At 36.5% G+C, this 26852-nt stretch overlaps 1 protein-coding gene across 1 annotated transcript in view; it reads left to right on the top strand.

Annotated features, from left to right (window-relative positions):
- The window catches only part of CNTN1 (contactin 1), a 233072-nt gene that overhangs the window by 161012 nt on the left and 45208 nt on the right, over window positions 1-26852 (top strand). The window contains exons 6-15 of the mRNA XM_027710925.2: window positions 2765-2860; window positions 3899-4105; window positions 5390-5486; window positions 5632-5813; window positions 6996-7120; window positions 9153-9270; window positions 10830-10980; window positions 11460-11587; window positions 13386-13561; window positions 24796-24916. Of these exons, the coding sequence (XP_027566726.1) occupies window positions 2765-2860; window positions 3899-4105; window positions 5390-5486; window positions 5632-5813; window positions 6996-7120; window positions 9153-9270; window positions 10830-10980; window positions 11460-11587; window positions 13386-13561; window positions 24796-24916 (1401 nt within the window). The remainder of the gene's footprint in view (window positions 1-2764; window positions 2861-3898; window positions 4106-5389; window positions 5487-5631; window positions 5814-6995; window positions 7121-9152; window positions 9271-10829; window positions 10981-11459; window positions 11588-13385; window positions 13562-24795; window positions 24917-26852) is intronic.

Here is a 26852-nt window from a genome sequence, read left to right as displayed (position 1 = left end):
CAGTGGTGTCAGTCCTGAATAGCCAATAGGATAAAAAAAATTAAACCAATACACACAGTAGATGAAAAAAGTACAATCAAAACCATCTGAGGTGTGTTCTGCCTACCAGCTCACTGACTGCATGAGCTGAATGTTGATAGCGTGCTGAACATTTATACTGAACAGAACCCAAATATATAATGTTTCAAAGTGTAAATGATAATAGAGCAATAAGGCAAGGAATAGAAGAGAAAAGATAGCTGGAAACTGATAAATACCTGTTAAAAAAAAGGCTGCTTTCATTCATCTTTACACTATTGTATTTCTTCCCTTCTTCTTTTTAACGATCACCTATAAAAAAAACATTTCCTCTGACAATCACTCTAAAAAACTGAATACAGAGTTGCTAAAATTAGTATAGTGGAACCCATCTTTAGTGGAAGTTTTTGTTCTTTTACTTGTGCATAAACTGATTAAAAAATGTTAACAACCAGTTAGAAGAGTTCAGAAAAGTCTTGACCAGCTGTATTTTTGTCTTACTGTCAAACTCACTGAAATTATGGAACAAAATCCACATTCTCTCATAAAATCAATCTGAGAATACTGTCTTTAGTAGAACTGGATCTTTTTAGATTCAGTGCCTTCAAACCTATTACAATATTTTTAAAGTGTTGCACACATTGTTGTGGTGGCTGTCCCAAAGTTTCAGAGTTTGTCCAAGAACACGATAACCAAAATGTCTACACTTTAAATGCAAACTTAAAATTTCGAAAAAACCTTTAAAGCAGTGATAGGTTTTCCTTACATCAAACCCTATACCACCCATATGCAATGCAGTATCAAATTAGCAACACATTTGTTGCTAATCACTGTAATTTTAATTTTTTTCCTATTCCTGCAAGAGATTTTAAAGAAAGCAGAAATCAGTAATACTGGCAAGTTTACAAGATGGTCAAAAGGTCTGCAACAAGGAAACTAATGTTTTAAGGAGAGGTCAGTCAATATTTTGCTTATAGAAAGTAGTTGTGTAGTAAGGTCCGTGCTGGTATTTGGAATGTGAATATACTCAAACTGCTGCAGATATTGTATGAATAGAGGTATTCCAATCTGGATGAAGAGCTTTGTTGGCTTTAGTTACAACACTTGTCTGGTCAGATAGCTAATTCTTACTGCGTTAGTCTGGTATACTTACTCCTTTCTTTTATCAAAGAATAATATTCCAAATTAGTTGGGAAATAGTTGTGAAGAACTGACTTATGCCATTGCACTATGACAGAGGTAACATTTTTTAAAATAAGAATCACAAGTCCTTTGAGTGTCCCAATACAATGCCTAGCATTGAAGCATTGATCTAGTCAAGATCTAGTCAGTCGGTGGAAGCATCTGTATTGTCTTCTGGTCTGTTTGAGCAGAATAAAAATTAGTGTTTCAGAAGCTGGGAGAGGTGTTTCTCTGAACACTGGCATAACTTCACTAGAGTTTTCTTCAGGCATTTGACAAAGCATAGTGACATTTGCTTCCTAGATTTTAGTAGCCATTCAGATCTGACAACTGTGATTTCCCTGTGAGCATTCCTTTACCTTTATTATATTTAGTAAATGTAGCAGTTTTTACAAAGTTAAGGAATTAATTATTAATAGATAACATATTAGATAATTGATAATGGATCTACCCATTGCATTTTACAGTAGTGAATAGGCTCTGTTTTCTACTTAATCTCTTTTTGTATGTAGCTCAGTCCTGATTTTTTCTTTTTTGTTGCTGGCCGGCTGCGCTTAAACTTAAGTTTTAGTTAGGTCTCAGAGACACTCTTGGGAATTTAGTAGAACTGGATAGCTGCCTGCCATTGAAGAAAGCTGAAGTAATCTGCATGACTTTAGCTTAGATGATTTTTGTGGTAGAATATTTCATTCAGAGGCTGTGCACTTGGCTATTACAGAGGTGTTGTTTGCACCACAGTAGCATTTAGAGCAGGGCTCCGGTGAGGATCTCTACAGTCTTCCTGTACTTGGTGACATAGGGAAATCTCACAAGAAACATTTCGTGCCTCAAGGTTTATGATTTAATTTCAGATTGGATAAGAGTGAAAAGCAGCAACATAGTGCAATTATTGATGTAGTTGATGTTACTCATGCAACTGTTGTCTTATCTCTGCAGATACCATTAGTGCTCTCCCACAGTCTGGGGGATGATGAAAGACTTGTTTCTTCATTCTTTTACAGTAGTCTGGTTACCCTGCTGCATGGAAGTTGATTTAAAGAGAGTCAGCTAAGGCTTCACCTGGGACGTCAATCACTTCTGTCTCAAACCTCTGGCACTAAAGATGTGTCTGAGCTAACTCCTTGCCAGTCCTTGGCTGCTAGAGTTGTCAGAAAGGGCAGCCAGGTCATTTCAGAGAAGCCATTTTAAGTTACAGTAAAGATTTAAACTTGCATTTGGAAAAACCTATGGAAAAATAATCTAAAATCCTTTTCTTGTCTCTTCCTGGGATTCCTTCTTCAAATGTAACTCGCCTGGCTACTCCTAGGGATACAATCTGCACCACTGTTTTTTTCTTTTTTCCTGGCATTTTCAATTATGATGACAAAAATACTGTAAAAAAATGGATTTGATAATGGCAAATAAGCAAAACTGGCATTAGAGGTCCAGAAGTATCTCTCTATTGTATTTCTACATCAATCTCTACAGGACTGAAAAAAAAAAAAACAAAACACAATAATAATAATAATAAAAAATTATTGTCATGAAAAACCTAATTCTTCTCCCCTTCCTTTCTTAAAACTAGGTCTGGATCCCTTTCCACCTGAGGAACGTTATGAGGTTAAAGTGCGAGAAGGTGTTGGAGTAGTGCTTCTTTGTGAGCCTCCTTACCACTACCCAGGTAATTCAGCTAAAAGTGCTTCATGTTCAATGTCTTAAGAGTAAAAGGCAAATTAATATTTATTTTTCCAAGTTTCCTTTAAAATTATTTAAACAGTAACTTTTATGCACCTTGAGAATCAAACATTTAGGTTAGATTACCATTTCAAATATATGTTTGTTGTTGACCGTATTTAAAGGGTATTGTTGAATTTGCAAATAGATTTTGATATAAATAAAATTACTCAGGCTAATCTGGATAATGGAGGGGAGGCTTGGCCTACCAATCAGAAGACCTGAGTACATATCAGTGTGTCACTGTGTCATCACAGACTTTCTGCTGGTCTTGGACAGGGCCCAGCTTCATTCTGCCTAATGAAGTCACCTCAGCTGATACAATCATGGCTCCTGTTAAAATCATGTAACAGCAGTAGGCACCCCGAGAGGGTCAGAGATGAGGCAATTTATGCTCTGGAAATTCCTTTTTCTCATCATTAGCAACTGAAGAGCTCTGCAGGGATTATGCCCATAATCTCAAGTATCTGCAGTTCCATCATAAGGGCTGAATTTGGCTGTTAGCATCACTTCTTCCTTGTAAAATGGTATAATGATTTAGTTTTCATACTCTGTTTAAGGGTTGCAAGAGAATGAAGAACTAAGATATATTGCTAGTTAAAATACTCTAATTTATCTAAACCACAAGGCTGGTGAGGACTTCCCAGCTTCTGAATTGCATGAGGTCAAGACCCAGCTGCCTGTCTCCTCCCATCCCACTCCAACTCCTGTGGGGTGGTAGTGCCCACCCAAGGGGAGCTATATGCACTGCAGCTGGGTCCCTGGTAATCTGCACTCATGGCAGCAGTACCCTGATGTTCAGTGTAGAAAGGTACAAGCTGGCTACTGAGGCATGTATAAATCTCTCTCACATAGCTACCCCTCCAAAAGAAAGATCTGTAAAGTAGAAATCAGAGTGAAGTAGTTTATATGCAGACAGTATTCTGTGATTTGAGTAGCTGATCATGCTGGGTTTTAATATTGACTAGAAAATGCTTTCCTCCAGATGATCTCAGTTATCGCTGGCTTCTGAATGAGTTCCCGGTGTTCATTGCTTTGGACAAGAGACGATTTGTGTCACAGACAGATGGCAATCTCTACATTGCAAATGTGGAAGCATCAGATAAGGGCAATTATTCGTGTTTTGTGTCCAGCCCTTCAATAACAAAGAGTGTATTCAGTAAATTTATTCCACTTATTCCACAATCAGATCGTAAGTATTTATTGGAAATGCTATGTGCATGCAGTGCTTTAACTGTTTCTATGATTTTGCTAATTCATAATTACTTTAATCTCTGTAAGGAGAATTATATGACCCGTTATAATAGCTACTGCACAATGTTACTTGGTCCTGATCATTGCCATCCGCAATGAACACTCTGTGAAGGAAATCTCCATGGATTCATTCACGAATTTCCTCTTAAATCGAGAACAGCTCTTATCCACTTTCCCTCTTCTCATCTCTTTTATGTGATAAGCCCCTGTACTCATCCCAAAATCTTTAATATCTTTTCTAGTCTTCACACTAGTTCAAAGGGGTATGACTGTAAACAGAAACTTCATGTAAAAGTTGGTTAAAAGCTTCAGGAATTACTCATTTTTCCCAGGAAATCCCCCATGAAAATGGAAAATCCTTTTCCCCTGCTGAAATTTCCTATCCAACGGTGGCCTAAGGGCTTTGTGTCTCATGGTTAATTCCCTAAGGCACTTGTGTGGCTTTGTATTACTAGATTATTTGCCACCATTTCTTCATGAGAACTACATGTTTTCCAAATAGTAACCAAGTTCCCTGTTGACTTCAGTCTGTCACTAGTCTCATAAAATGATCATCAATATTTCAGTGACCCTTTTATCTGTTAAATTTCCCATATTACAGTGAAGAACTGTGATTGAATTTGAGTAATTATAAATTAGTGATCTTTATCCAAATTTTCCATGGGCAATATTCACACTGCAATCTTCATCTAGAACTGCAAGAAGAGTTATACAGGGATCACTAGTAGGTAGATTTGATTACATTTGCATCCCTATGCCCTCATTAAGCTGTAGATTTGCATGCTCTAGCTCCTTCATACCCTAACTAAGATAAAATTGAGCTTAAATTCAAAGTAATTCAGAATATTCCATCCATTCCACGAAGAATCTGTGGAAAATAGAGACTCGGGTTTTGTCTGCCCACACAGACAGTACATCCATCATTGCACTTCTAAAAATTCCGTAAAAAATGTTAGGCATTGTCATCCAGAGAAAAATAACTAGTAAAACTAAGTAAAACAATTATACCTTACTAGTAAAACAATTTGCTGAGTAAAACAATTATGCCTTACTAGTAAAAGTTCAGTGCTTAGTCAGACTTTGTGGATGGCCAGGCTGTTTATTCACTGTAGAGAAGAATTTTGTCTGGAATTTTAAGAACAGTTTTTTTGAACTGTGGAAATCTTACTAGCTGTGTAACTTTCTGCTGTGCCTTTTCTGAGAATCTTTTTTTTTGTGTTAGGAGCAAAAGTATATCCTGCTGATATCAAGGTGAAGTTCAAGGACACGTGCGCTCTCCTGGGGCAAAACGTGACACTGGAGTGTTTTGCTCTTGGAAAGTAAGTGTGTTTTGAAGTTATTGTAGAGCACTGATTTCATATTTCAGGGACTGAAAATACATGTTTGATGACCAAATGCTCTTTTTGTAGTCTGCAATTTAACAGCCAGTTCTTGCTGATTTGTACTTTACTATACCTTTTCAAGTCCGGTTCCTGAACTGAGATGGAGTAAATACCTTGAACCCATGCCAGCCACTGCTGAGATAAGCATGTCTGGTGCAGTTCTTAAGATCTTCAATATTCAGTACGAAGATGAAGGGCTTTATGAGTGTGAAGCTGAAAACTATAAAGGAAAAGATAAACATCAAGCAAGAGTTTATGTAGAAGGTAGGAGACATAATTTTGTTTTTGATGATCTATGTTGCTTTTACTTATGTTGGAAATACCTGTGTTTTCACACTTGATGTCAGTGTTGATTCATACTATCATCCTCACACGCTGCTGTTCAAGTTAACAGAGCAAAATCAAAACTCACGCATTAAATGCCAGTCATAACATTTGTGTGATAATTGAATGACTACTCAGTTTGTCTGGTTATAACAGCCGGTATATACACCTTGACAGTTATGTGTGTTAGTTTTAATGTAATTATGCATAATGGAAATTATACCAATTTAGAGTACATGAAGTGAAAGAACTTCCTGGAAGAAAAAGAGACCATTGGGTTTGTTATGCTTTATGGTTTTCTCATTTTGTTTGTGGTTTCTGTCTCTTATCAGCTATGCTCAGTTCTTCATTCCTCTACCCTCTGTCACTTCCCTTTATGCATTTGGTTAAATTAGGTAATAAAAACATAGTATCTTACTGCTAAGTGGAATCATCCCAACTTGACTCATTGACTGAGACTTGTGCCACAAAACTGTGGCACGAAAAGGTCACACATAACATCTGAATAACTTTCAGATTTCTGTCTCTTTTCATTGACTGTACAGAACATCATCTGAGTTAAGATCCTCAGTTAGTGCTAGAACTTCAATGGGATACATTCAACATTAGTGTGGGATGGTTGTTACTGCTTACAATAAGTAGAGCTAATAGATAGGTTTGTTTGCTTAGCAAAAGCAAAAATGCTGGATTGTTTTCAATATTAATTTTTTAAAATATCCTCTCTGGACCAAGAGAATAATTTCTTGGAGATCCTTTTAGTGCATACATAGTTGTGCACAATTTTATGTCATTTAACTATCATTTTTATGATGTTCGTGAGTAATTTCCACATTGTATAATCTACAGATCAATATAAGCAGTCTTTTATGTCTTTGGTCATTCAGGAAGCATTATTTCAATTCCATATTTTCTTCTCATAGAAAGTAGTTTGAAGTTATTTTGAGTCTATGTCATAAGATAGAAACTTCATTCTTTGTTGTGCTGGTGCATTGCTGAGTTATCATCATTACTTTGTGTTTCCCATTTAAGCATCATGGGAAAAGCAGTGGAATTAATACAACATAATGCTCATTAAATATGTATGTGCTATATTAACAATGCATTATGTATTTTATTCCTCAGCTGCTCCCGAGTGGGTAGAACATATCAATGACACAGAGAAGGATATAGGCAGTGACCTGTACTGGCCTTGTGTAGCTACAGGCAAGCCTATTCCAACAATTAGGTGGTTGAAGAATGGTGCCTCGGTAAGTATATTAGCATAGATGATGCTGGACTGGTTGCTTAGCTGATAGAAATGATTTTTTGAACCATGCATTATTAAAAGGTTAAAAAAAATGTATTATAATGATACAAATATTTGCTGATTACACTTGCATTAGGCATTAAAATCTATTTTTTAAAGTTTTATCTCAATCTTCTCTTATTTCTTTGGGCTATTTAGTGTTCAGCTTTGAATTATGAACTTATCTTTTCACCATATGTTTGAGAGGTGGATATCTCTTTTTCTTCAGGCCTATTGTTTAAATAAATACTCATTTTTCTGGATAAAAAAAATGTCTATCATCTACTCTTTAAAATTAATCCTTTTTGCCGCATTAGACATGAGTGTGTCTTTGAAAATATAAGAAAAATGGGGTCAGTGGAGATATGAGAAGAAAGAGTGTTTTTAAATTATCAGTGGTGTTTCTTTATCCTGTATTTTTTCACTTTTTTTTTTTAGACACAGAATGTTGCAAATGTTTAGCTGATGTGAAGTTTAAAGGAGTACTGTTAAATAATTTAATTCTGTTACATTGAATATGTTGTATAAATTAAGTAGATTTCCTGTCACAGGAACACAGAATTATTTGGGTTGGAAGGGTCCTTAAATATCATCTAGTTCCAACCCCTCTGCCATGGGTGGGGTCGCCTTTCGCTAGACCAGATTGCTCAGAGCTTGATCCAGCCTGGCCTTGAACAGTTGCAGGGCTGGGACATGCACAGTTTCTCTGGGCAAAATTTGTCCAGACATTTCAACAATGTATTTAAAGTCTATTGCTTATACTGTATGAAAAGCCATTAAAAACCAAAGAGATTATAAGAGGGCACAGTGTAGTGCTGCGTCTGTTGAGCTGTGGTGACTCTGATCTTGGCAAGCAAAGAAAAAAAGACAATGAGGCAGCTTGTTTTTTGATTACCTTAAGAAAAATGTGTGAGGTTGGAGGGAGAACAGGGATATCACCATCTGCCATATGGAGATGGCTTAAACCTGGAAAAGCAATGCTGTTGTCTAGCTTCAGTAGTTATTGCAAACAAATAATTTAACAAGCAAGTTCCTTGATGGTACTTGGCTTTCACTGACAAAATCTGCATACTTGATTGCAGAAAGCGGTGTATAATTCTCCAGTAGTACACTGGAAGATTATGCTGTGTGTTAATGTGATGTTAAGATGATTTCCAAATGCAAGATAGCAAAAATATGCTAATTGCCTTGAAAATACAGCTTGTTTCTAAATCAGATAATTTTTAATCAGGTATTTCGCTTAGCACAAAACAAAGATTCTTGTTTTACATAAAATGTTTCCTTTTTACATGAAATATGTTTCCTTTAATATGTTCTTTTTTCAGGTAAATAGTATTCTTTTAATCTTTCATTGCTCCATGCACTGCAATATACTTAGATACAAGGGTTAAACCTTTTCAGATTGATTTTCACAAGAAAACGATTTATTAACATGATCTTTCAAGAACTGATTGACATCTATTTGTAATTTACAAAATACCCCACCTCACTTTGTGCATTTTTATACACAGTTTTTAAAAATAGGTTAAGTATCTTATTTTGATTTATCATTTTTTCTTTTTTATATTAAAGTATATAGAAAATAGTTTATACTATCTCCCAGGAGAATCTTCTGAAAAACTCCTACCTTATTGGGGCTTGCTTTGACTTTTTATTGTTGTAAAACAATGTACATACAATAAAAAGTATTGAACGGTAAGCATGGCATAACAAAGCTTATATGGATAAAATTAATTCAGTTCCTTGTTTCTCACTTCTGAATCAGTAGTGTTTGCATTGATATGATAACAGGGGACTGAAGAGTAAATTTATCTGCTGCCACTCATCTAGGACTTTTCCAGGAAAGTATTGAACAACACTGAATCTTCTTTTAAAAAAGAAGGTGAACCTAATGTCACTGAAAAAAAAAAAAAAAAGAATGTGGATGAATGTGAATTCTTCAGCATATGTAGTCTGTATTAATGTCTTATTGTTTTATTGATTCTGTGTTTCAGTTCCGGAAAGGTGAACTAAGAATGCAAAGTCTGACCTTTGACGATGCTGGCATGTACCAGTGTATAGCAGAAAACATACATGGAATTATTTATGCAAATGCTGAACTGAAGATTGTGGGTCAGTGGGATTATTTCTCTATTTGCTATTTCAGAGTTGTGTAATATAGCAGTCATATTTACAAGTATTTTTTGGTAACAGATTCCTGTGAGGATAAAGCTAAGAACCCTCACTCAGTCTAGGTGAGGTTTATTTGAGCTCTCTACCTGGATTTTGACAACAACTTCAGGATAAAGTTACTAACTTATGAGGCATGTTTGCCGTATTATTTCTGATGTTTGTCTACTGCTGTTACCCCTCAGAGAAACTGATAGTGCAGAAATCATATGCAGCATGTAGAGTTGCTGCCTACACTTTCAAGCTTGCATAACTGGTTGAGAAGCATTTTATTTTTTACTCACCTATGCTCACTGTTCCGTGGGGTAAAACCTGCTGTTTCAGAAACCGTATTGTCAGTCACTTGGCCTTTGAAGCTCTTCCTCTTTACTCTCTCTTTGCTTTTGCCTTCTGCAACCCATTAAAACCAAGCCACAATGTTTGTGTGCAATAGAGCTGTGCCATTTGATGGCTGGATGTTGTTATTAATCCATTGTTCTCCTAAGGAGCATCAATTTAACTTTCAGATCCAGAGTGATCAGCCTTAAAACAATTTCTGATGGTTTTGTTGATGGCATTAGAGCAGGTGCACTGGCTGTATGACAGGGTTTTCCTAAATTTCCCTGCAGTACTTACTCTGGGTTCTTTTCCATCTCACACTTGCTTTCAGACTTTCCCAAGACCTGAAATATTATTGGTTTTCCCAATCCATTGCAGAACAATACCTCATCCTACGCTGTTCTTCCATTACTGTGTACTCATTACCAACCTGGATTACACACAATGAGCACCTTTTGCATTTGCTTTCAAAATTTGGTGTTGGTAAGATGTGGATGTTTGTCAGAGTTTTGCTCTGTACTTATTTCTTCAGGCTGTGCACACACTTGCTGGCATGATTAACAATGGTATACCAGGATGCAAAATAGTTAAATGATTTTTTTCTTTTATTCGATTTTAGATAGAGAGAAAATCAGTAAGCAAAGATCTGACCTCAAAAACATAAGCAAGGTGCTTGCTACAGTCATGTGTCATTACTCTTGTACATCTGAGAGTGCACCTAGGGCCAGCTGGCCAAACAAAAAACTACAAAGAAGGGCACAACCTTAGAGTTCCTGGAGAGGGTTAAAATCACTGAAAAGTATGATCGAGTGAGGAACTTGTTACAAAGATTCATCTCCAGGAATCTGAATTTTATTAGGACTGATCAAAAGACCTTTTCAAAGGGAAGAACTTCCTATTGATTTCAGTGGACTTTGATCTTGTTAGATTAAGCTAAGATGGAAGTTTCAGAAAGAAACCTCTAATGTAACACAGCACAGAACTACATAATTATTTTTCCTGTTTCTTTTAGGTCACCATCTACTTCCCACCACATCTCTGTGTCCTTAATATTTTTCTCACTGGTCTAAATAATGGACATTTGTAAAAAATTCAGTAGTTCTGTCATTTATTGCATGTTGCAAACAAATTTTCTTTTGCAGTAAATCGCTAACAGCAATACTTGTGTTAATTTTTGCTTTCAGCTTCACCTCCTACTTTTGAACTGAACCCTATGAAGAAGAAAATCCTAGCAGCTAAAGGGGGGCGTGTAATCATTGAATGCAAGCCTAAAGCTGCTCCTAAGCCAAAATTCTCCTGGAGCAAAGGAACAGAATTGCTTGTAAATGGGAGCCGGTTAGTATTGACTGTTAGTGAACACTTCGAGCCTTAAAAACATTGCCATATATTTCTATCTAGTTCTCCCTTTTCAAGAATTCAGGGACAGGAAAATATATAATTTCAGGAAAATAATATGCTGAAATATTACTGACAGTCTGGATCCAAATAGCTAGTAGGGTATCCAACTTTAACCAGTCTCTTTGGTGCTGGTTACATTTAAGAATTGAATTGTATCATAAAACTCTAAGAAAAATATTTGAATGATTACAAATGCATAGAAGTATTTGCTCTTGCTCCAGCAACGAGACATATAATCCTACCACAGTCTCTTTAAATATCTTTTTCTATAAGGGTGTTTATAAATCCAGTAGTGAGATGTGAGTTTTCAAAAGATGTTTGTAGTTTGTTCTTTCGCTTACTACAGTTCTAGAGTAAACATTGGTTTCAAATATAAACCCTGATTGCTCTTAATATATTTTTTGCACTTTCCATAGCATACGTATCTGGGACGATGGGAGTCTGGAAATTATCAATGTAACAAAGCTGGATGAAGGTCGCTACACCTGTTTTGCAGAAAATAACCGAGGAAAAGCTAATAGCACTGGTGTTCTAGAAATGACAGGTAAATCTCTGAATTGTATTAGTTTCTTTTGGCTATATTCCCTCAATTCAAAATCACTAATGTTTTGCTCCAGCATTGCAAGCTGCTCCATATTTTTCTTTCTAATTTAATTCCTCATTAAGAATGAATTGATGCTTTTAAAGCATGTTGCTCAGAAGAAACTGGGTTTATTTGCAGCAGTTCTATCACTGTATCTCAATTTTCAGGGTTGATTTATCCATAAGAGATTATTAAATCAGATACATTAAGTTGACATATTTTAATGCATTCCTTCAATTTGGTAGCTTAGCACTCACAATAAGGTGAGATTCTGGAGCCTCAACTGAGAGCAAGGGCACTCCTACTGACCTTTCTTTTTTTTCTTTTTTTTCTTTTTTTTTTTTTTTTTTTTTTTTTTTTTTTTTTTTTTTTTTTTGTATTGTAAGCAGATTTGAGAGAGGAGTATGCATGTTCAAGGGAATTTGCATAAAATTTGTGAGATAAGGGCATATAGCCTTATGATTGTGCTACTAAATTATCTTCCTTTATGAGTATTAGTATTTATTGATTGAGTACTGATATCCTTAATTATGTATTTTAAATCTGATGTCAAATAGTTAAATAACTCTAGACTACAGACAGAAAAGACAACATTCTGTAACAACTATGTCTATCAAGTACCACTGATCATAGGAGAGTCATTTATCAGATACATTTTTATCTCTGTTCCAGAAGTTATGTTGGATGTGTCAGCTCAATGCCACAATAGTGATGTACTAATGTGAGAATTAATCTGTAGTACCAGATCATATGAAAGCAATTTTCTGGATGATATATACCAAATGAGTTGTAAAATTTTACTTTATGTTTTCAGTTACTTTTTATCATCTTCTGCTGTTACATATGTCTTAATATTACTCTCAGGCATTTAAGTATTTTGAAAGTTTTTGTAACTAAATATATCCAGACCCTTCATAGTTATATCATACCTTCTAAAATCAGGAAGAACATTTGCAAACTAAATTCACACAGTGGAACACTTAAACCGTATGTTTGTAAACCTTATAAAGTAGTATAAAGAAATTTTAAATTTTGAAGAATTCTGCTCTGATTCATCTAAAAATGAACACCAAGATAATAAGACATCATAGCAGAAACAGAAGGGTCAGATGACATATTTCAAAACTGTTTTCACATTGTGGACAAAGTGGACAATGATGAAGGTTGATGAAGAATGCTTTAAAACTGGCATTCCCAAGCACATTACATGGCCCATAAAATGTCTCGGACATGGTGCGTGACTACAGGAAATTAAAAAGTTAAATCTGAAACTGACAGGCACTGCAAAGTCTGATGGTTTTTCCCAGATGCTGCTTGTTCCCTGCCACTGGTCCACTATTTCAGCAACATTTTAGACTAGTAGAATATTTATGTATACATTTAGAAAATCAGTGATGGTAGAACCAAATGCTGAGCATACAGGCACCACCACACTGGAATGGAGCAAGTATCCTAAGAGTGTGTCCACAGCTAAGACTTTGGAGATGGAATGTTAACGGGTTGCTCCAATGCACTATGAGATGCTCCGTACTGCAAAAGCCAGTAGTTGTGCCATCCTCAGAGTCTCAGGCATTTTAGGTGTAGAAGGTTTTCTTTGTTCTCTTTAGTTTGGTCCTTTGAAATGTAACTGTATGAGTAACATGCAAATTGGAGTTTGAAGGCATAGTTTAATGTATAATCAAACAGTTATGGAGCTAAGCTTACATTTGAATAAACATTTATTTATTGGAATTTTCCATGTTTGCCATTAACTTCACAGAAGCTACAAGGATTACTTTAGCTCCGTTGAATGTTGATGTCACCGTTGGAGAGAATGCTACCATGCAATGCATTGCATCCCATGATCCCACATTAGACCTGACATTTATTTGGTCTCTAAATGGCTTTGTAATAGATTTTGAGAAAGAACATGAACATTATGAAAGGAATTTTATGGTAAGATACTACAGATCCTTATTTAATATGGGAAAACCTAGTTTTCTTTGTTGTGAATAGCTCTCTTTTCTGGTATACTTCTTCTACTGTGTTGGTTCAAGTCCAGAAAGATGCAGTAGGCTGAGAACATAAAATAGAATTACAGTTTAGACACCTTACAGACACACATAGACACTTGCAGGTAGATACCTAAAATCAGGTATATAAATTGACGTAAGTGTTTTGGTACCTTGGTTAAATCCCACTCTGGTTATTAGTAAAAATAGCTGGTAAACAGGTAGCCTTGTAGTAAACAGGGTGGAAATTATCTCAAAAAAAGTGTGCATATGCGTTCATTTTTACTTACCCGTGTTTTTCTCATCAGCATTTCTGGAATTTGGCACAAGACTGGGCCAGATGGTGGATAGGAGTCAAACAGTCTGTAAACACTGAGCAAGAGTTTGTGTAAAGGCTAAACAAGTTAATACAAAGACACTAATTTTGACACATAGAAAGAGGAATCATAGTTCTTCTGTATTTGCATCTATGACTATATTTTTAGAGTCTTCTATCAGGCTTATTCAAAATTAATATCTCTATTAGAAGTCCTTTCTTATCTGATCACATGCTGATTTACCTAATATTCAACAACCTCAGTGTTTGCCTATGTGTGTAAATATTCTGTCGTTCTTCATTTAAATTATACAAAAATCCTTAAATTTATATACCTTTTTATTTTGTGTTTCCAAGAGGAATTGTGGATATATAGAGAAAAGGTTGCTAATGATACCTGTAGTATCTGGAAAGACCAGGGATTGTGCTTAGTTTCAGCTCCATGTTCAAAATTATGTACCATGTAACAGTGCCTCCTGCAGTCCTCCTCCTAGGCTGGCAATATTATCTGATTTTACATGGACCAAGAGAAATTCTTTTTTTCTCTTTCAGTATCTGTTTATCTCCATGTGAAAAGATGTTTCAAGCATAACTATTTTAGTCTGATTTGGAACAAACCAACCCTTTGAGGAGTCAGAGTTGCCTCAACCTACTCATTTGCTGAGTTGTAGAACATCCCTAAGAAGTCACGTTGCTCTTTTTCAGTAAGAGAACAAGCCCTTGTTCAACAATCCAGTAGAAGTATGCTAAAATCATCTTAAAACATTTAAACTCAATGACATAAACCACTTTCTGCAATAGATCTCCTGAAAGTCTATGTCCAGACTCAGTAGCAGGGCAGTAAGCAGTTTGCAGTCTATTTTGTATTACCTCGGGAATTTAAAAAATCTTCATTTTTTAAATGAAGATAGATCTTCATCAGTAGATCTTCATCAGTACGCTGACATCTTTCAAAATATTTTCTTCATGTGGCTACTAAGCCACACTTTTGATATGTTTATATTTACACTTTGGTAGTAATCAATACATAGGAATACCATGAAAAAGCTTGAATCGCCTCTTAATGGCATTCGTTTGCCCTTCGGTAAAGGTTGGAATGAGTCAGAGTGTCAGTCAAAATAAGAACTTGAAGAGTAAAGCCCCAATAAATTTATTCCTTGTAAAAGAGCAAATAAAACCACTCTGTGTTAGATTTTATTTAGTTGATTTCTTTTAACTACCTGACACAAGTCGTACAAAGAAACTGTGTTCCGTAAAACAGAAAATCAGGCTGATTTTCTGATGAATCAGTGATATGGAAGGTAAAAACGCTTTTATCAGAGGAGTTTGTAATGCAAGAGAAAGGAATCTGAACTTTCTTCATCTGTGGGTCATGTGTTGAACAAAAATTTTTATATCACTAATAGATACTTTTGGGTTTTCCTCTAAATAATGGAAATAAAAGGAAATTGGATTTTTTTTTCTTTTAGGGTAAATTAATTCTGAAAGTTTATCCTGATTTTAGAGCACTTTCTAGCAAATAACCTCAAGTGAGCAAATGTGGAACCATGTAGGGGCTTCAAAAAGTGTGTGATTCTCTTAGAAAATTGATGATATATAATTCCCCCCTGTTTCATCTTCCAGAGAGCCAGTGGTCCTGGACTCCTGATCCCAAATTTTAATTAACTCCACAATATTTTAGACACTATTGAAATGCTTGATTTCAAAACCAAATTAGCCTAACTTTACTAGACTACCTTGGTCTCTATAGACTTTTTATGGTCTGCAGAGAGGGAGAGAAAGAGGTGCTTCACTTCATGTGGGTGTTAAATCTTGTGCTGGAATATTTCCTTTTCCAAGAGATTAAAGGGATGGATCCAGAAGGAACTGAAGAGCAACTAACTCTTAATTCACTTAGACAGTTGAAGTTTAGGTTAGGTCCAAACATCAGTTAATTTACTTTTCAGTGTGTAAGGTGTGTGTTCATCTTCCTGAAGGATATTTCTTGGTTTGTTGTGTTTCTTTTGCATTTGATCAATACTAAGTTATTTTAACAGGGGCAACTTCTTGTTTTGCATTCCTATGCCTTACTTCTGGGCTTTCAAATGCAAAGCAAGTGCAGATAATCTCCATTCCTCTTTCACAGGCAGCTTAGTCTTTACTGGGGACAGTAGGATTGCATTTGAAGTCTGCATTGGTAGTTATTAGGTTATTCAGCGCTTAAGTAATAACAAATGTAGAATGTTTAACAAATTCAGCAAATCCAGTACAAAGGTTTATATAGGATATAATTAAGAGGAGTATGAACTTTTTATATTTCTGTTTCATTCATTTACTGTATTCTTACATTAAGGGGTTTTCTCCTTCCTGTGCAAACAAAGGGATTTTCTTCTGCCCGTTTCCATCTCTAGCAGTTCTGAACTGAAGTCGCTGGGTGGCAGGTTTGTTCAGGCTTTCCCAAATGCAAAGGGTGAGCTGTTCTGATTTGAGAGCAGCAGCACGAACTGCTGGGCTTGAAACAGTGAAGTCCCATGCTGCCATGCAGCCCTTCACAAACACAAAATAAAAAGATATTCCATCATGAATATTAAAATTACTGGGTATGTGAAGCCTGCACTCTGTGCTATAATTTCCTGTTGATGAAGGATCCTCATCTGTCTTCCTGATAATATCACTATTAATTTATGTGACTGTGCAGATCAACATGCTGAAACTTGATAGTGTCACAGTATTTCAGTTCTCAAAATAATACTAATGTTGTCATCCCATACACATAATGAAATGCTAATGAAATTCATGTAAATCTCTGCACTGGTCTTTCTTTAAATGGAAGCTTTGGTGTCTCCATCATGGCTGAAGGCAACACTAATTTGCATTACGTTAGTACTAAAATTCATTTCTCAAAAGGACATTTGCCAGTGCTGTTTTTATTTCCTGTGACAGCAATATTTAAGATGGAAAAATATATATGAATTGGTTAGCTTCCAAAGAATTAAATGGAGTCTACAAAATCTTACTATTAAATTGATTACTTTTGACTTTATTTATGGTTGTTCCTCTGATTATTTAATTGGCAAACTAAACATTATCAATCCTTTCAAGTCTCAAAGAGATACAGCACTTCAAGTAGTCTGGAAAATGCCAACGTTTGATCACTTTTTATAGATCTTCTTTTTGTCATGTGTTTTTAAAGATTGAAAAGATTACTTTTGTTATATATTAAAAAATGTAAATACTATCCAAATATGACTGTTCTTTTAAGTTTATTACAAAAAAACCCTTTCATATGTGAAGGTGTGTTACTGTTCTTTTTTTTACTTTTGAGTCCATTTGTATGGATAGTCAGGAAGAAGAACTTCATAATTTAACTGGTTCAAGTCAGAATCTTGTAAGTAGATTAGGAAGAGTCCAATTAGTAGATTAGGCTGTAGTAGTCTTAGTCACATAATGACACACATACATTTTAAAATGTTTTGCATACCAGCAGTATTCCTATTTGCTACATTATTTACAAGTTGTCTTAAGCAAAATCAGTGAACCTGAAACCCTGATATTTTTGTCACCATTTTATTTTTAATAACTATACTTAAATAGCTTTACAAGTTAGGTTAGATATCAAGAAAAGGTTTTTCACCCAAAGGGTGGTTGAGCACTGGAACAGCCTCCCCAGCGAAGTGGTCACAGCACCAAGCCTGTCTGAGTTCAAGAAACATTTGGACAATACTCTAAGGCACATGATGGGATTCTTGGGGCTGTCCTGTGCATGGTCAGGAGTTGGACTCAATGATCCTGATAGTGGACAGTCAAAAACTAAGCAATTCCAGGTATGGGGTATAAACTGGAATACTTTATTGAGCACGAGAACCCAATTTAAGGGCCTTGGAGGTTGGACATGTTAATGAGGAGGACGAGCTATGTTAATTAGGGGATGGATCATGCTAACTAGAGGATTACACAATTTTCTGCTACAGTTACACAAGTGATTAATATTTTCCTTTTTTAGGACCACATGGGGGGAAAAGGACAAAGGGGTTTCTTCATAGTCTGATAACATCATCATGAAGTCTTTCCATATCTTGCTGGAGGAGACAGGTCGATCAACATAGCTAAATATTAATAGGTCTTGTGATGGAGTGTCCTCAGAGCAAGGAGTTTGTCCCAGCTCCTGCTGTCCATGGCCTGCTACATAATCTCATCAGCTCCTTCTCTGCTGATATTATATTTTTGGGATCCTACACTGGATGGTTCCCTTCCAGCTCTGCATATTCTATGATTCTATGCTTGCAAATAGCTTTCTTCTGTAAGAATTCAATAAAGACTAAATGGTGATAGAAAGATACAGTAAGGCCAGATGATGAGTTTTGTCGTTGAGATATCTGACTTGTTACTTACTCACATTTTCTCATACGAAGGGGTCATTGTTCAAGTTGATGCTGTCACATCTTGGTGTCATGACTGCTACAGAGCAGGAATTAAGACCTGATGAATCCACACTGACTCTGAAGTGTGCATTCTGACTTAGCAGTGTGCTCTCCAGTGTTCAGGGACATGGCACAAAGGCAGACAGATAGGTTCAGCATACAACTTGCAGGGCTCACAGCTCAGGCTCTATGCAGCTTAATCCAAGCTGTCCGCACATAACTGTCTCTGGTATCCCTCCAGCTATCATACAGTGAAGCTGGACTATGTATATACTTCGCTGTATTCTCAAAGGATTTTTTTTCCTTTTGCAAATATTATTCCTCTTACTTTATGCCTCTCTAAAAGACAGAAAGCTTTGCAGTCTTACAGGATGACATTTGTAATATTCTGGATATATGTGGCCAGTTACTTTACATTAAAGTGAAACAGACATGGAAGGGCCTGTTTCTTTAACTGATAAAGGTGTTTAATTCAAAGACAAATATCCACTACAGATTTCTCAAAATAGGTGAGATGAATTCTAGATTGAAGACAATGTTTGCCAAAACATTATGTTCTCAGAACTGATGGTTTTGTAAACCACAAAGAACAAGTTGAACTATAAAAAAATCAGATTAGAGGAGCGTGGGTTAATACATGCCTGTTTTCTGTAAATTATTATTGTTTGCAGTTCCACAACTAGTAAACAAAGTTCTACTGCATGCTCTTGCTTCAATAGGAGACACTTAGTTTTATTGTATAAATCTTTTTTCCAGCCCAAACTATTCTATGACTCTATGATTCCACAGTTTTCTACAACAGAAAAATATACAAGAATTTTCATTTTAATTTTTCTTTACTGCTTTCCCTGCAGATGGTGGAGTCTAGCTACAGACCAGAAAATGAATAGAAAGTTTGAAAGAACTGAAGAATTGGAGTAAAATCTTTAGATAGAGTCGTAGAATCATTTAGGTTGAAAAAGACCTTTAAGATCATTAAGTGCATCCATTAACGCAGCACTACCAAGTCCACCACTAAACCATGTCCCTAATTGCCACATCTGCACATCTTTCAAATACCTCCAGGGTTGGTGACTCAACCACTTTGCCTTGTTGAACCTCACACAGTTGTCCTCTGTCCATTGATGCAGCCTGTCCAGATCCCTCTGCAGAGCCTTCCTACCCTCCAGCAAATCAACACTCCCACTCATCTTAGTGTTGCTTGTGACTTGACTGAGAGTGCACTCGATACCTTATTGAGATCATTGATAAAGATATTAAACAGGACTGACCCCAACACTAAGCCTTGGGGAATACCACTGGGGACCAACCAGCAACTGAATGTAGCACCATTCTCCACCACTCTGTGGGCCCAGCCATCCAGCTAGATTTTTCCTACCGAACAGCGCACCCATCCAAGCCATGAGCAACCAGCTTCTCCAGGAGAATGCTGTGGGAAATGGTGTCAAAAGCTTTACTAAAGTCCAGGTAGTCAGTATCCACAGCCTTTCCCTCATCCACTAAACGGGTTGCCTTATCGTAGACATTAGGTTAGTCAAAATAGGAAAGTTCAGTTGCACAGTGACAAGGAAGAAGAGGTTATTTATGGACTGGAACAAAACCAGAGTTTTAGTGATCTTATTTAGTACAGTTGTCGATTATATGGAGGCAGTAGGTGACTGTTAATGAAGCATGTCCAACCAAATCAACTACCTACTGCCTTTTTTTCTGAAAATAAGTCCCAAGACTCTCAGAAGGCACTGTCTTAATACATTGCTTTCAGTGCCGTGATGCATTAGGGAGATGCTTTAGACATGAATGAATTTAAAATAACATATTTTGGCTAGATTTGGCGTAATATTTAGAGGCAAAGGCCTAATAGTAATGTAGTGAGCATGGAATGGCATGGATGGAGTCAGTGGTTAAGATCAAGGAGGGGAAGGAAAGCAGAAGACATAGTGCTGAGGGTGAAGCCAACAAGCAGTTGTCTCTGACAGAAGCCTTTGAGGAAACCTATTATTAATCCACAGTGCTATTTCCAGCATGAAGAATTGTAGTTGGTTTAAGGATGAAGATCTGCCAACCTCTGTGCTAGAATTAAAGAAATACTTTGCAAAAGCAGTTGACTATAACTTTTATGTGCCTGTGAGACTTAGCAAGCTACCAAAATCCATGTACCATCCCTGGTTAGGTAGCAGGAGCTGAAAAAGCCCAGTATGAGCACTGCTCAGAGAAATGTAGTTTGCAGTGTATTGTGAATTTTTGTCATCAGCCATAAAGTTGTGAGCCATGAGCATATGTGATCAAGTACAAGGTTTTTTCTGCTGTTGGAAATGAAATAATAAGGCGTATCACCACAGAGATCTTGCTACAAAGCACAGTGTCCTGAAGCATTCTCAGTGGTATCCTGAATGGAGAAGAATAATATATTTGTTGGATATAATTCCCAATCTACATTTCAAGGGTAGAATTAGCACAGTACTTTCTTTACATATAAATATAGCTCACTGAAGGAAGATATTCTTCAGAGGGAAAGACTGTCGTCCTTATCCTGCTGAGTTTTTTGTAACTATCATGTCGTCCGTGGCTTATAAAACAAAACAAGGGAAGCTTTCCAGTGAATAGGATTAAGATAATAGAGCTACACTGGTGGTGTTATCCCCATGTTATATCTGATCTCAATATCAGGAAAACAGCTACAATCACATTTACATTAACATTCCTCAGCAGCTGTTGGATTATCTGTTCTACTTGTAGCAACAACATAGCATATCCTCTAATGGCAGGATCAAACCAATTCACGTGAACTCATTTAGAGTTAATAATTTTAGGTACAGGTCATTGAAAAAGATTTTAAAATTATTTCTAGCTTTGGAAAAACTGATCTTATCACCCAGAATCCCATCTCTGATTATTTCTTATCAATTCTCTTATCATTTTACCACAACTGTGTATTAAATAGTGCTGAAGCTCAGATGTCTAATTTTAGAAATTGAATGGGAAAAAAAAAAGACTGTCTTTGCTTACCAGGTTCTTCTATTTCTACCAAGTTAGCTTTATTATTACAAAGAGCTTGTTAATCTTATATTAACCTAAGCTTCTTCATTGTCTCTGAGAGGGAATACTGCTTTCAACCAGAATATTGAATTCAAGTAAATGAGTTTTGATCGCACAGGGGCATGTTCTGATGGCTTTCAGTAATACAGGGCACTGGCAAAGGTGATAGTCAAAATAGAACTCTGAACATCAGAAATAGGTCTTTGCTATTTTATAGGTCACAATGCTATTTTTGACATCACTATTAAATCATAAATATAGAGCTTATGTGATGGAAGTCTTTGCTTGAAACTTGGTAAATACTGCGTGGTGAACCACAGATACCATTGGAACATCCTTGAGTACTGCTATCACTATTTCCAGTCTGTGATTCAGTCTTCTCTGAGTTAAGGAAGGCATTTTTAAACATTGCTGTACTGAGGTTTTTGAACGAAAACATACAGTACACTCATATCTAATTTGTGGACAGAATTCGCTGATGCCCATGCTCTTTATTTGCTTTGTAAGCTCTTCTTTTACCACCAAGAACTTAGGCTTCTTCTGAGGTATGGAAACCTTCATTACCAAATGCATAAAACCTTGCTCCAGGAGAGCTTCTGAACCAACAAGATACAATACTATATCTATGGTTTGCTGATTTTTAAATTATGTTACATTTTCCTATCTGTTTTTCACCATTTAGATTTTAAGACCAAGTTCCTGTAAGGGAAATTACTGTTAGGGCAAGTATATGGACAATATTATCATTAGTAAATATAATAAAGTATTTTAATTAAAGTACTAACTTAGGAATGAGTACTAAGCCTATTAAGAATTTGAAATCATTTATTATTCAAGTAATAATATGATCATGAGAATTCTGTTCATGCAGTTTTTCTAAACCTTGTTGTTTTGCCCAACCTTTGATTATGTTTATTTGCAGATTAAAGTGCAAGCAATGATCAGAGAATCAAAGGCAGTGTGGTTCTTTCTAGAATGACATTTAGTGTTAATGAACTAAAGATTTATACACAGCAGTCAAATAAGGACCTGTTTGTCTTCTTTATTAAAACCAAAACCAATAAGAACAGGACTGGAAAAAAAACAACCCAACAACCAAACAAAAGCCAGGAACTGAAAACTCAAGGAATTTGAACTTCTGCAGCTTCTTTGTTGTAATTTTTGGAGGGCAGAGCAGCAGGTAGCTGACTTCTCTGTTCCCATAGAACTACTGACACTCCCACTGATTTTTTTTCCTGAAAGCCGTGGACAGCATTGCTTAGGCCACTGTAGGGCTTACATGTAGTTAGTCAGGCAGCCAGACACTGTTAGCTTATGCAGTAATCCTGCAGACTTTCAAAGGATGCTGTCCTTGATAGCACTCTCCCTTTAGTTCTTATGAATAAGCTGGCAGGCACCAACACAGAAATGCTACTATCCCAGAATACTCTCATCTCTGTGTACTGCATGCACTTTGGCAAATTAAATTAAAAGCTGTGTCATGTTAACCTTGAGTGAAAAGTGTGAAAATATATATATATAGACATGGATGTAATTTAATAATAACTAAAAGATAAATGGTCTGAAATATATCAAGAATATGGAATTGTTCACTGATCCAACTGATCTGTTTGATCATTGCTAACAGCACTTGTGTCACTCAAAAAGAGAGAAGGTACGGTGTAATCTGCATTTCTTGCTGACCCTATGAGGCAATCAGCTAGCCAGAATTAAGCATTTTCTTTCATGTTGCTTGATTCTCCTTTTACTGATTTACCACAGTAATTTCTTAAAGATGTGAATTCTTATGTTGGACCAAAAAAAGCCGGTGTTAACAGATTTCAGTTGGTGCTGAAATTTTATGCCAGCAGAAATTGAAGCTGGCAACAAAAATCATCACAGGACTTTGGAAAAGAAAAATATTTTTATCTGGGTATTTTAATCTCCCTTAAATATAGACTCTGAACTCTCATTCTAGTTTCAGAACATTTGGAAAAGATTTAACCTTACTTTTTCCCCCCATCCTTTTCAATTGGGAAACATATGCTGGGTGGCATAATTTTTTCATTTCTTCTGGATGTTTACATGCAGAGACACAGCCCATAATATTCGAGATTGTATTGAAAGTTTTTGTTGTTCCCTAGAACCTGCAATGATGCTAGCACTAGTTCTTACCCCTAAATATTTAGCTGTTTCTTTTTTTACATATCATTTTGCATCTGAATTCCTTTTGTACAGGCATATGAAGGTTTGCAGACTGTAGTGAATTATCTCAGGGTTTGATTTGGGTTTTTTAGTTGTATTTCTGATCAATTTTCAGTGAATTAGGAAATCTGAATGTTGCCCCTTTTGCTATAGTGTGTTATAAATCCATCTGGATTTTTTGTAGCATTTTTACTTCCATGAAAGCAATCAGATGTATTTTGAAGAGAACGTATGGCTTTTTCTGAAATACCTTTAAGATTAACACATTTATAATGCAGTGAATTAACTTAGTAATCTTTTTCTGTAATAAAATGCAGGATAGGTAAGCAAAACATTTTGACTGTGTTATTTTTAAACATTTATGTAAATGTCTTCACATAAAATGTGTTTTTCATTAAGAATAGCTGTGGTGTATATAGTGGTCTCTGTTCTATTTCTTTTTTTATTGGTACACATCCAGTTACTCAGTGTGTTCATGGAAGTGTCATAGGGCAAAAATACTTTGTTTTGCCTCTCTGTACAGACACAGGTAGCAGCAGACATCTGAAATCATGGCTGTATAATTCCCAAGTCTACCATTGGTGAAGAGTATTGAGGAAGGATTAGGGTCTTTGATGATGAGTATATGAGCCTTGTTGAACAGTAAATAGCTTCCCTGGGGGTTCTGCTGTTTGCCAAGGAACAGCAAGAGCTGAGCCGATGTACAGTCAGGTAGGGGCATCACCAGGAAGGGCTGAGGGTGCAGGGCAGGTCTTGGTGCACCTTTATTTAGGCTGTAATTGTAGCCTATCTGTGATAAAAACTCTCATACTGCTTTAGGCTTGTAAGGAAGAGCCAAACAGCATCCTGCTCTTTCAGTAGGACACCATGACATGTCATCATGCCAGTGTGCATAAGAAAAGCAAGTAATATGCAGAAAAATCATCTGACTGTAGTTTATGAATGAATTCTTGACTCAGTGTTCAGATATGGTTTTCAAACAGTAAAAGGGCTTGTAAAAAACATTTTCTAAGATGTCTGGATTTCCATGTCCAGTAAACAGCAGCTACTCCTCAGGAAGCACAAGACATTTTCAACAGCTGTCCTATAAATCGGATTTATCTTTGAGGGTGTTTTGTTCTCGAAGTAAGCACTTTTTGGAAATAGCAACCACTGTAGATCAGTTGGGAGGATGTATAGACAGATATTGCATAGCTGTACAGGGGTGTTTACCAGTTTCACTTACTGCTGTTTTTGTGACAGATTAAATCCAATGGTGAGCTGCTCATTAAAAATGTTCAGCTGCGGCACGCAGGGAGGTACATGTGCACTGCTCAGACAATTGTGGACAACTCATCAGCTTCAGCAGACCTTGTGGTAAGAGGTAAGGTCCTCAAGGTAATACAGAAATATGGCTGGTTTTTACCTGGACAAGCAGTGTTCCTAATTGTTTAGAATATATTATTTCCCATCAATAGATGACAAATTAAAATGAGAAGTGCATGAACATGTAAAGGCCTAAAAGTCTACTCAGGGTACTCATTCTGTTGCAGACATTTAGAGGTCTAACTGAGCATGTATTTTCCTGAAAAGCAATAAAGACTTTTTTATTATAGGTATTTTCCGTATGTTAAAGCAATTTTTAGAAAGTTTAATTTGATGTTTAATATTAAAAATAGATTTCAAGGATCATTTCAATGTGTTCAATATATAACATTTTTAAACCTCTTCTCTTTTCTTATAAAGCTTTATGGATTAAATTATTATGTATAATACTAGGCCTAGATTAAAAGGATTCCTAGTTTTCAAATGAAACCAGGACATTTGAGTTTAAGTTTATCACTCAGTTTTTAACTGATTCATGTCTGTTAAGTGTTAACTGCAGTCTCAAAATGCTTTTTTTGCTCATATAATATGTATCCTACAAGAAGTGTTACAATGTGAAATTTTAATAACGTGAGTTAAATTCACATTCTTTGGGCATTTTGCTCTGTTTTGTTCCTCTAGGCATAACACATTCAGAAGTGCTAATGGTCCATAGTGCTGACAATTCAAAGCAGACGTAACTTTTACTTTCAGCTGCATTGCTTTTTTGTTTTGCCCCACCTTCCAGTTATGCTCTACAGCTGTATAACAGCTGAAGTATAGCCAGTGTCTTGGTTCTGAATTTCTGTCATCTGAGGATGTTGTGGACTTGAATATTTCTGTATTAAATTTTTACTGGGTGTCAACTGCCTGTGACTGGTCACCAGTTTTGGAAAAAATGTCAAAGCAAATATGATGAATGGTGAAACTGCAGAATATATCTGCAAACTGAAAGAGAAGTCTCTGTTAATGTTCCTTAGTATTATGTAAGAAATTCCTTTTAAAAATAAAAGAAGAGACAAAGTGCTTAATGTAGCTTCTGATTCCCTTTCCAAGCCAGTAGTTAGTATCATTGCTCAGAGGTTATGTTGTGGAAGACATGAACATTTGTTTTATGCTCAACATTTAGATATTAATACAGTGAACACAGTTCTGCTTACTGCTGAGTAATTCTTAGTACCAGTTTTGTCAGTGGAAGACAGCATCTTACAGGGGCAAGGGTAAATATGAAATATGACAAAGGTTACATTATAGTTTCACTGCATTGGTAGAAAGAGGCAACAGCAAAGTATGAAAACAGGGGTGGGTTCCTGTTCCATCTCATCAGTGAAGTGGTAAAGGATAGCCGCTGTCACTGCAGGCACATGATGATATTTTGTCGGTCCACAAAACAATTTAACAGTTCATATGGATTGTTCTATGTGATCTTATTTAAATTGCTGATGTGTTCAGAATTGCTAGTGATACTAGCACGCTAAAGACTGTGAGGCCCCTTAGTGCACAGCAGACCTTACTGGCCCTGCCCAGCCTCACCCAGCGCATCCACTCATGCAGCTGCCCATGGGCCCAGGAGCCCTGCCCAGCTCAGCCCTGGACCTTGCCCTGACTGGGGCTGTGTTACAAATGTGCCTGCTTCCATCTCTGTCTCTGGCCCTGCCTCCTGGATGTGCTTTAGGCCTGTGCTCTGAGTAGCTGTCTCCTGGATGGACTTCTTGGGTATATGCAGCAGTCTGTCACTTGGATGCACCTGGCTCACTGCCCTTAGTTTCTAGGACTGCTGCTCTGCCCTGTGGAACTATGCCCCATTACTGAAAGGACTGGGGTTAGTTGTGGGTCCCTGTCTCAGCTTTCCTGAGGGAGCAGCTGGCCCTTGGTGTTTCCTGACTGATGCCTAAAAAAATTGAGGAAGAAAAAAAAACTCTGAGGCAAATTAGTTTTGGAGGTGAGATAAGGAA

Source organism: Pipra filicauda, unplaced genomic scaffold, assembly GCF_003945595.2.
Source record: "Pipra filicauda isolate LSUMZ 115617 unplaced genomic scaffold, ASM394559v2 scaffold40_size4127951_pilon, whole genome shotgun sequence".
Lineage (NCBI taxonomy): Eukaryota > Metazoa > Chordata > Aves > Passeriformes > Pipridae > Pipra > Pipra filicauda.
Note: the sequence above shows the minus strand (reverse complement) of the source record. Positions and strands in the feature narration are given on the sequence as shown.